Raw genomic sequence first — 10,806 nt, 5'->3', positions numbered from 1 at the left:
TGAAACTGCTCTTAGTATTGATGATGCTTATGTCCTTGCTAGCACTTAGTATTGTTTGTCACCTAGAAATATGTTACATAGATAGATTGTATTTAGGTTTTAGTTTTATATTTTAGCACTTATGTCCTTGCTAGCACTTAGTATTGTTTGTCACCTAGAAATATGTTACATAGATAGATTGTATTTAGGTTTTAGTTTTATATTTTAGCACTTATGTCCTTGCTAGCACTTAGTATTGTTTGTCACCTAGAAATATGTTACATAGATAGATTGTATTTAGGTTTTAGTTTTATATTTTAGCACTTATGTCCTTGGTTATGTCCTTGCTTGCACTTAGTATTGTTTGTCACCTAGAAATATGTTAGTTAGATAGATTGTATTTAGGTTTTAGTTTTATATTTTAGCACTTATGTCCTTGGTTATGTCCTTGCTAGCACTTAGTATTGTTTGTCACCTAGAAATATGTTAATTAGATAGATTGTATTTAGGTTTTAGTTTTATATTTTAGGTACTGCTGTTTACATATGTGATGTTTGAGTTGTTCTTTGCTCACAACTTGAAAAACAAGACTAAGCATTTCGTAGTGATGAGCTGTTGTTTACATATATATAGCATTTGAGTTGTCTTTTACTCATAACTTAAAAAATGTGATCAAGCATATTGTAGTGATGAACTGAAGCTTACATATGTAATGTTTAAGTTGTCTTTACTTACAACTTGTAAATCAAGATTAAGCAGTTCATAATGATGAACTGAAGCTTACATATGTGGTGTTTGAATGTTTTACTTACACCTTGAAGAACTCGACCAAGCATTTTGTAGTGATGAACTGTAGTTTATACATGTGATGTTTGAGTTTTGTTTTACTCACAAATTGAAGAACAAGACCAAACATTTTGCATTGATGAACTGTAGTTTACATATGTTGTCTTTCAGTTATCCTTTACTCACAAGAAGAACAAAACTAAGCACTTTGTAGTGATAAGCTGTGGTTTACACATGTGGTGTTTAAGATGTTCTTTACTTACAACTTGAAGAACTCAACCAAGCATGTTGTAGTGATGAATTGTAGTTTACATTATGTCCTTTGCTCATAACTTGAAGAACAAGACCAAACATTTTGTAGTGATTAACTGTAGTTTACACATGTAGTGTTTGAGTTGTCTTTTTGCTCATAACTTGAAATAAAAGATTAAGCATGTTGTAGTGATGAATTGTAGTTTATATTATGTCCTTTGCTTATAACTTGAAGAACAAGACCAAACATTTTGTAGTGATTAACTGTAGTTTACACATGTAGTGTTTGAGTTGTCTTTTTGCTCATAACTTGAAATAAAAGATTAAGCATGTTGTAGTGATGAACTGTAGTTTACATTATGTCCTTTGCTCATAACTTGAAGAACAAGACCAAACATTTTGTAGTGATTAACTGTAGTTTACACATGTAGTGTTTGAGTTGTCTTTTTGCTCATAACTTGAAATAAAAGATTAAGCATGTTGTAGTGATGAACTGTAGTTTACATTATGTCCTTTGCTTATAACTTGAAGAACAAGACCAAACATTTTGTAGTAATGAACTGTAATTTACACATGTGGTGTTTGAGTTGTCTTTTTGCTCATAACTTTAAGTACAAGATTAAGCATGTTGTAGTGATGAACTGTAGTTTACACACTTGATATGAGCTGTCCTTTACTCACAAATTGAAGAACACAACCAAGCAATTTGTAGTTTACACATGTGGTGTTTAAGTTCTAATTTGCATACCTATAGGAAGTGGAAAGAGTAAGTAACATTGCTACTATTAATATATTTTTCTACATTTTTCAATGGTCACATTCCTTACACAAATATCTTCCGAATTAGATATATTTTGGACTTTTCTACCATTGGATTTTTATTCAAGGTAATTTTTCATAACCCCATTTTGGCAACTCTATCCATAGTTTCATGAATTTGATTTTTAAATGGGATGCATGAGAGAGGCTTTTGCAAGAGTAATCATTTCAGTGGTTCTAAGATTAATTATCAAACACCATACTTAATGAGGCTACTAAGTGCACCATATTCCTCATAACCATTGTCAAGTAAAGGCTTGCAAGTATTTCGGTGAAACTTTGATGTTTAAAAAAATCTTATAAGGACTAACACATGTATTGTGTGCAAAGTTTATATTGAAACATTAGCATTACTCCAAGTAGTTGCACATGCTACCCCATTTTGTACTACAGAACAAAACTTTGCAGAAATTTGATAAAATTCACACAGACAAGATACATTAGTGATGGAATAACTGTTCACTACAAGTAAAACAGAAATGATTTGGAAACCTTCTGGAAGATGTTTTTTTTTCTCTGTAATTCTTCTGAGTTTAGTTCTGTTTCATACAAAATCTCATTTCCTTTTTATTTTACACTAACAGTTTTATGGCTGTTAAAAGCTAACATGAGAGGGTTATTATTGTAAAATTTCAAGATAAAACACTGAGTATAACAATTTCTTTCAACTAACAAATAGGTTGTCATTATTGATAAAAGTTGGTCAACAGCAATGTTTATAAAAGTAGAAAAATTTTAACACAAATGTTTCCACATAATGAGCTGTAAACCTATATAAAATGGTAAATATGTAACCAAGCACGGCACAGAAACTCAACCAACCTTGGGCTTCCTGATTCATCATAATTTTTGAAAGCCTCAAAAAAATCTGTGTGAGCCTTTTCATATTCCCCTTCTCGTAGATGCATTTTTCCACCACATTCTACAAGAGAGAATTACATAACATTCTGCTCGTATGAAAAATACAGCACACTTGACATGTAATTAAAATGAGTAATATGAATGCAATTATGGAAGAGCTAAAAACAAAAGCATTGAAACACTTGCGATAAACATTTTTTTTGTTATAATTAGTAGAAATGCTAAACACTGAACTTAATTCAACAAATATTTTAACTGATAAGTTATGATATGACAAAAATCTGTAAAGCATCTTTATTTTGGATATTTTGAAATGATTCAACGTTTTCTTACAACTAGATGATAAACAGAAACCATGAAAGCAAAGGTAATTTGTCTTCCTTCTGAGTTTATAATTATTTTATAGACAGTATTATATAAACATAAATTAGTTTTGCTGAGCATTCAGAACTTTATTTTGGATCAAGTTTTAATACAGTAATAGGGGATAATAAAGCTTTCATTCTCATGAATTATTCTACAAACAAAAACTATTAAACAATATGGCTCATAAAATGTCAATCTCTTTTAAACTAATGCTTACTTTCAAGAATATTTTAACTTCAAATGTAATTGTTATTTTCATAAAAAGAAACTTGTCCAGTGCAGCATTAAGTGATTTTGCAGCTGGAGTCATTGTTCATCATATTAAGTAAAAAAATAAAATAAAAGACATTAGGAAATGTACAGCTAAAACGAAAGGATTTTAACATAAACAGATAAAATTAGTTACTAAAGGATTGAAAAAGTTTGAATAAGAAATCTGCAAGTTATTTTTAACTTGATTTTTGATAAAAAAAATACTTAGAATACTTGAATTATTATGATTATAATAATTTAAATTTCCACTTTGAAATATTTAGAGCCACTGTTTTCAAGTGTGAAAAAACTTATTAAAATTTAACAATAATTAACCAATATAATTGACTACCTATGAGCAGTGATTATATTTATTAGTGTCACATAAACTAATTGATTTATCAAAATTATGATTAAATTGATTAATTGAAATTAGTGTTTTCAATTTTCTTTTGATTATTCCAACATTAAACTAATCAAAATTCTGATTATATCAATTGTCTTTAATATAATCAACTAATCAAAATCAGTGTTTCTGATTATTCCAACAATTACAGGGGTGGCCATTCATATTGCAAGTTGCCCGAGATAACAAGATTTCTGTTGGAAGCAACAAGTTTTACTGTCATACTTTTCTCATCAAACAGGTACCAATTTTTGAATTGAACTTTGAAGTTTCTGTGGCATCACTGTTATAAGACTGAAACAGCAGCATCACCTACAGTGCTATATACCTAACAGCTGAACACCACACACATATGCAGTGGTATATGGGATTCTGGAAATCTCAATGCCATATGTTAAGCTTGTGTATTGTTTGACATTTAGAAACAATTTAAGATTTATTTACTATCAGTCACCTGTTTCAACAATACTGTGTATGCTTCTCTGGACAATTCAATATTGTTTTACATGTTCACAAGCATATTTATGACAATGCTGGAGCCTTAAATGTTGTATCTATAACTATGCAGTAATTTAAGTGCTTTGTAACAAACAAATAATCATAACTCCTTTTATTTATCATGCAAATGCATACTTAGTCAAAGTAAAAACTTGGTAGCTTGGATATTCTTCCAGTTGCTAAAATTTAAAATCAAACAACATAAAAATTAGAATAATATCAATTAATTTTGTAAAATAAAACTTTTGATACTTATAATTTTCCATTACCAAGTTTGAAAACCATTAGAGAATGAATAAAATCATCCAGTCTATTAAGATAATATAGTACTATTGTGTCAACAACACTAATTTTTCTATGCTAGCTAGCTGTTGTAATGTTGTTTTTAACAATTATGGTATGATACATGTCAAGTTTTTAAAAGTTAGGTGTATAATACTGTAGCAAAATGATCAATATTTTTTAATGAAAGAACTAAAACTTCCACTATAATAATATAATATTTTGAATTAACCAATTTTTACCATATTGTCTGAAAGTAACCTAAATAAGTCAAAGTTAAAATAATGTTAATGTATTTTGTAAAAAAAAAGTTTTAATTATTATAGCTTTATTTTATAATGTTTAAAATCAGAGTTTAACCACATAACATTAGTTTTATTGTGATGAAAGCACTAACTCCTTAACTGAGGGTTGTAGCCTACCGAAAGGTTAATTTGCTCCTTGCTACTGAACTCCAATGGTTTTAGAGTATATGCATTTAGGTCTTCTTTTCTTTTTTTAACCCTATTTCCCCGGTGCCATTTTTAAATTCCTTTCTGCATATGGTACTGTGTTACATTCAAAATTTAACTAAACCACTTTACTATCAATATAAGTCAATGAAATGAACATTATAATGTATGTTATAATTAGTATTTTTATGTTATCTAAGTTATAATTCTTTTATTTCAAAGGAAACACTAAAAAAAACTATTTAAACTGCAGTTTTTGTGTCACGTGATCCACATACCATGAAAAATCTCGACATTAGCAGTGGTTCACTCTCAGACATATAAACTGGCAATGTACAAGAGTATGTAGATGCTAAGTATTTGTGGTTGACCTATTTGAGATGTAATATCCAAAGTCCTACAACTATATTCACTGGGACAGTTTCCACACCCAACTGCTATACTTTGCCTTGAGATCTACAATATACATGTAGTTAGTTGACACAAGTGTATATAGTTGTTAGAAAGAGCTCAGTTTACACTATACTCTACCAATGGTTAATTTGAAATTGGTGAGCAGTTTTCCTCCCAGTGTATATGCAACTATCATTGGTATTGTTGTCTGCTTGATTGACTATAGCACTTACAGTGGTTTCTTAACTAAATAAGCTATAGTTAGAGAGACAGTTAAATTGTATTTAGGTCTTACTTTTATATTTTAGTTAATTATGTATTATTTTGTTTTCAAAATTATATTTGAAAGGTTTAATGATTTTTATAAATTTAACTTGTTATTGCCTGGATTGTGAAAGTGTATAAACAAGATGGTGTCATTTATGTGTGCAAAGCATTAGTTAAACAAGTCTCTGCATGGAAGGGTCATCATATAATATTACTAAAGCCCCATGTGCACCAGCATAAATAATAAAAGACAAAGAATTGGAAAGGAAAATTAAAATATACGTGAATATAAGTGAAAAGACAAAGATATGAAATTATGTATATTAAAAAAACAAGTTTCAAAAGAATTCTAAAAGGTATGTACATATTTTCATTTCTTAATTTTTTTTGGTTTGGTTTATTTGGAAGTTTGCACAAAGCTACATGAGGGCAATCTGCATTAGCCATCCCTAATTTAGCAGTGAAAGACTAGAGGGAAGACAGCTAGTCATCACCACCCACCACCAACTGTTGGGCTGCTATTTTCCCATAAATAGTGGGGCTGAGCATCACTTTATAATGCCCCCATGGCTGAAAGGGTGAGAACTTTTGGTGGGACAGGGATTCAAACCTGTGACCCACAGATTGTGAGCTGAGCATCCCAACCATCTGGCCATGAAAGGCCATTCTTAATTTTAAACACTTCATTACAGTGTATGTTTATAATAATAGGTAGTTTATGATGTAGAGAAAATTGAAAATAAAATATAAACATTTACTTTAAAAAAACTTTTGATATTCATTTAGGAGGTTCTAGAGATTATGCAAATGAAATGTGAAATCTGTAAGATAATAAATAGTATTTTTATACTTCATATATTTTATACTTTGCAGGTATTCAGAGTCCGAGTGCAAATAACTACATTAAATAATTTTTTTTATTAGAAATAGTAGAAAAAATAAAAAATTTTATTTTTCTGAAACTACATACTTTTAGGAATGTTCTTTTCAAATTTTAAACAATTTCATCTGCTTGTTTCATTTTTGAATGATATATGACAAGAGCAACATTACCTACTAATAAAATTAGAAGCCATTAGTCATAGAGTTAGGGAGAATGCTTGGAGCAGTGGAACATATTTCACATTGAATTTCATAAAAACACTTGGTAATTTGAACAAGTAGTTCTTGTTACATCTGCATTTTAAAAATGAAGTACTGTTATTTTTATTTCATTTGATTAAAATTCACTACATACATAAAGCAGACTTCTGTGTTAATGTGACTCTGAATATAGTGTAAATACGAACCATAAAAACACTTGAAAGGTGACATAAATTACATGTATTGTCTATGCAGTAAATAAACATGTAAGGAAACAAGCAAGTATTAATAATGTTGTGTCAAAATATATTCCAGCACATACAATTGCATAAGTAAAATAGGAGCAAGAACAGAAATAAAAGTGAGCTCTGTCAAATTCCTTTCTATAGAAAATGATCTAAATAACTAGTCTGAAACATACCTTGTACAGAGATATGGTAAGAACCCAACTTGTATGAAAACAGAAACATACGATGGCACCGTATGTAAATATAACGTGAACAAAAAAGGAAATATTATTCTTTCTGTTTTGTCATATACCATGCACAAATATTACATGTAACTGATACGTACGTTTGGACTGAATTATGTTTTCTTTATTTGCTTTCACGATGCAAATATTATAAATATTTTTGGGCCTACATAAGTGTGTGGTTATCTTCATTCTTTACTATATTTTTGTTCCTTTAAGCTTGCTCTTCTCTACTACAGCAATTTCATCTATTGTTCCTTGTTGAATAAGAGCACAAACAAAACAGATATATTCAATTTATAAATGTATTTTGTATGATAAAAAGGGGATAATTAGATTGTATTTTGTCCATTTGACAAAAGTTTTTTTTTCAAAAAATTGCATACCTCTACAATCAATTAATCATAATTAAAATATAACAATAATCAATTAATCAAAATTAGGGTTTCTGATTATCACCATTTTAAATCCAAGTTTATGGGCTTAGCTCATTTGGTACTTGCTCATATACAGAATGATAAACAGTTCAATAATACTTATGATAACTGACCTTTCTTAACATGTCTTCTCAAGAACTGGTAAGATTTTGTTAAAGATTACAAGCATTTTGCATACAAAAATGATATTTTGATTACGTATTTTAACTTATTTTTGGATTGTAGTTATTTACACTCAAACTCTGAATATTTCGAGTATTATCATCAACATACAGTGCAATGGAATATTTAAAATCAAGAACTAGAAAAAGGTACAGACCCTTTATTTTTTCATCAAATAATCTTAAAAGATCTTTTCGTTATATTCTTCATTGTAAAATCTTTACATTTTCATATATAGTTTATTTCTAGTGTTTTATTTATTCCAACACACATCAACAGGTGTACTTGGGCAATATTATGGTATCATTGGCAGAGATACTTTAGCCTTCAGCAGAATGTTGTTGCACTCACAAGGCAAAATTTGAGTTATATTTTGAAAAATTATTAAATCTTTCTAATATACATAAATAACACATAATTAACTAAAATATAAAACTAAAACCTAAATACAATCTATCTAATTAACATATTTCTAGGTGACAAACAATACTAAGTGCTAGCAAGGACATAACCAAGGACATAAGTGCTAAAATATAAAACTAAAACCTAAATACAATCTATCTACTAACATATTTCTAGGTGACAAACAATACTAAGTGCAAGCAAGGACATAACCAAGGACATAAGTGCATCACTAGAATATGCATTTTAAGCGTAACAAAATGTGACCCGATTTCAATTAAAATTATTAACTCATGTAAAAGTACATATGATGTTTTGTGAAAAATCTGTAGGTGATGGAGAAAAATTGATATCATTTTTGGATTCAATGTACTGGAATTACTGTAGAACATGTAAAAATTTCAAGACAATAAAACCATCACAGGCCTGTGTTATTATTTCTGTTTAAAGATAATGCTTCTGGTTGCCACTTGTGTCAACCCAATTTAGAAATCTATTTTGATAATAAAACTTTCCTGCAGGAATTATTTTCATACTCTCGTGATACTAGTAAAATTTCAGTTTTTTGAAGAGTTTCTTACTAGAGAAATGATTTTTCAAACATTTCCAAGCCCTAGAAATAACTTTGGCATTTTTCCAAACTCTTTTAAGAGCCTTCCAGACTTGAGTATGAACCCTGATTCTATGATCACAAGGAATATACAATCTTTTAAGCATTATGACAAAGTAAACAATGTCTACAATTTACTATCATAATAACAAAAGTAAACACATTTTTTTTGCATGTCCTATGACACATGAAGAACTACATACCTTCTATATGTTCTATTATAAAAGGGTCATCCATTATATTTTTCCTGTTTGTTTTAAGGATTTTCTCAAATTCACTGATATCACTATTTTGGTAGGCACTGGAAAAATAAAATGTAAAAATGAGTACAAAAAAATTCAATAATAATTATCTGAAACTAAAATACTGAAGAATTACTACATGCCAATACCATGTACGTTATTGAACAATTCTGCATTTAGGATATTTGTTAATCATTAAACTTAATAAGCAAACAAAATTATACAATTTTCTGTTTATAAGTTTGATATTGTATTCTTGATCACATTCCACAAGGTTGATTTTAGAATTTTTCTCAAATGAATGCAGCTGGTTGTGTTGGCAAAATATTTAAGTCTTAAGCTTTATTAAGTTTTTTAAAACATAATGTAAAATGTTAACACAATAGAAGATTTTTAAATCAAAATATTTTAACATTTCATCAAAATTCTAGAAAATATACCTTGTTTTGAAAGCCTCATTCAGTCCATTTATTTTGACTGCTTTACTGGTAACAGAAAATTAACAGTACTGAAAGAATAAATGGATAAGTTCCCAACTTACCAAACACTTATATTTAACTGTTAAAGGAAAACAAAGTTTTAAACTTTGTACCAATAAATACTGAATTGACAATTCTAACTATATACAATTTTATGTGACAATATATTAAACATTTTCCTATAAAAACAGCTTTCAAAAATAAAGCATAAAAACAATTTCAAACGTTTGCAGTTAAATCTATAATAGTTTTGAAAGTTAATCAGTTCTTCAATGACCTGCTGTTACAAACTTACCTCACTAAGTTTGTCATTGCCAAAATTTCTGGATCATTTTTATATGGCTTAGCTTCCTGAGAGTCAAATGGGTTAATTCCAGATTTCATCAGCATGTTTGCTAGAACTAGATACTTCAGACAGGTTGTTCTCCTACAAATTTATCAAACATAAATCAAAGCATTATTTCAAGCTCATTTTACAATTAACTGAAAAGCCATGGTCACAGTGAGATAGTTTTGACAACTATAATGAGTAAACTATTATACTTGTTCAAAAAATGTTATATTATTCCAGGGTTTAAATGTTACAAAATTAACTTAAACAAGAAAAGAAATGCGAGGCCTTGTCTAATATTGGATTTACCATGCATTACAGAGATAAATTGGTTTTGATGAATTCCACCTCTCATCAGTAAATCCTGGATAACAGCAAACTGAAAAACAAGACCAAGCATATTCTAGTGATGTACTGCTGTTTACATATGTGATGTTTGAGTTATTCTTTGCTCACAACTTGAAAAACAAGACCAAATTGACAACCACTGGCTATAGATTTCTCTAAACCAATCATGATTTGTGTCTTGCTAGTATATAAATGGTTAACAGGCTGCATGGCGTGTCATTTCTGGGTAGTATTTGTTTGTGTATGCACTTTGACATTATTTTTTCTTTTTAATATTATTTATTCATTGCTATGGCATCAAGAGGTTATGTAATTGACCCAAACATATTCTGTTATTTTTGTGGTAAATTTGTTGCAAAGAAACAAATGCAAAACATTACAAACAAGTGTATTACACATATATTGGAATAAAACTTGAGTACCAAGACAGATCGTTGGCTCTGCACAAAGTTTGCACCATTTGTGACAAAGAGTTAAGACAATGGACTAAAGGTAAGAAAAAGTCTTTTCCCTTTGGAATTCCAATGGTCTGATGTAAGCCTAGAAACCACGGAGATGACTGCTATTTTTGCTCATGTAAAGTGCAAGGCTACAACACTCAAAAAGGGAATTTCTTACCGAATCTTC

The 10,806-nt window shown here is 29.2% G+C and overlaps 1 protein-coding gene across 1 annotated transcript in view; it reads right to left on the bottom strand.

Moving 5' to 3' along the window:
• Nucleotides 1–10,806, bottom strand: part of LOC106462844 (COP9 signalosome complex subunit 2-like) — an 82,234-nt gene that overhangs the window by 17,299 nt on the left and 54,129 nt on the right. The window contains exons 9-11 of the mRNA XM_022390239.1: nt 10,141–10,210; nt 9,796–9,927; nt 8,983–9,080 (exon numbers count right to left, since the gene is read on the bottom strand). Of these exons, the coding sequence (XP_022245947.1) occupies nt 8,983–9,080; nt 9,796–9,927; nt 10,141–10,210 (300 nt within the window). The remainder of the gene's footprint in view (nt 1–8,982; nt 9,081–9,795; nt 9,928–10,140; nt 10,211–10,806) is intronic.

Source organism: Limulus polyphemus, unplaced genomic scaffold, assembly GCF_000517525.1.
Source record: "Limulus polyphemus unplaced genomic scaffold, Limulus_polyphemus-2.1.2 Scaffold1266, whole genome shotgun sequence".
NCBI lineage: Eukaryota > Metazoa > Arthropoda > Merostomata > Xiphosura > Limulidae > Limulus > Limulus polyphemus.
Note: the sequence above shows the minus strand (reverse complement) of the source record. Positions and strands in the feature narration are given on the sequence as shown.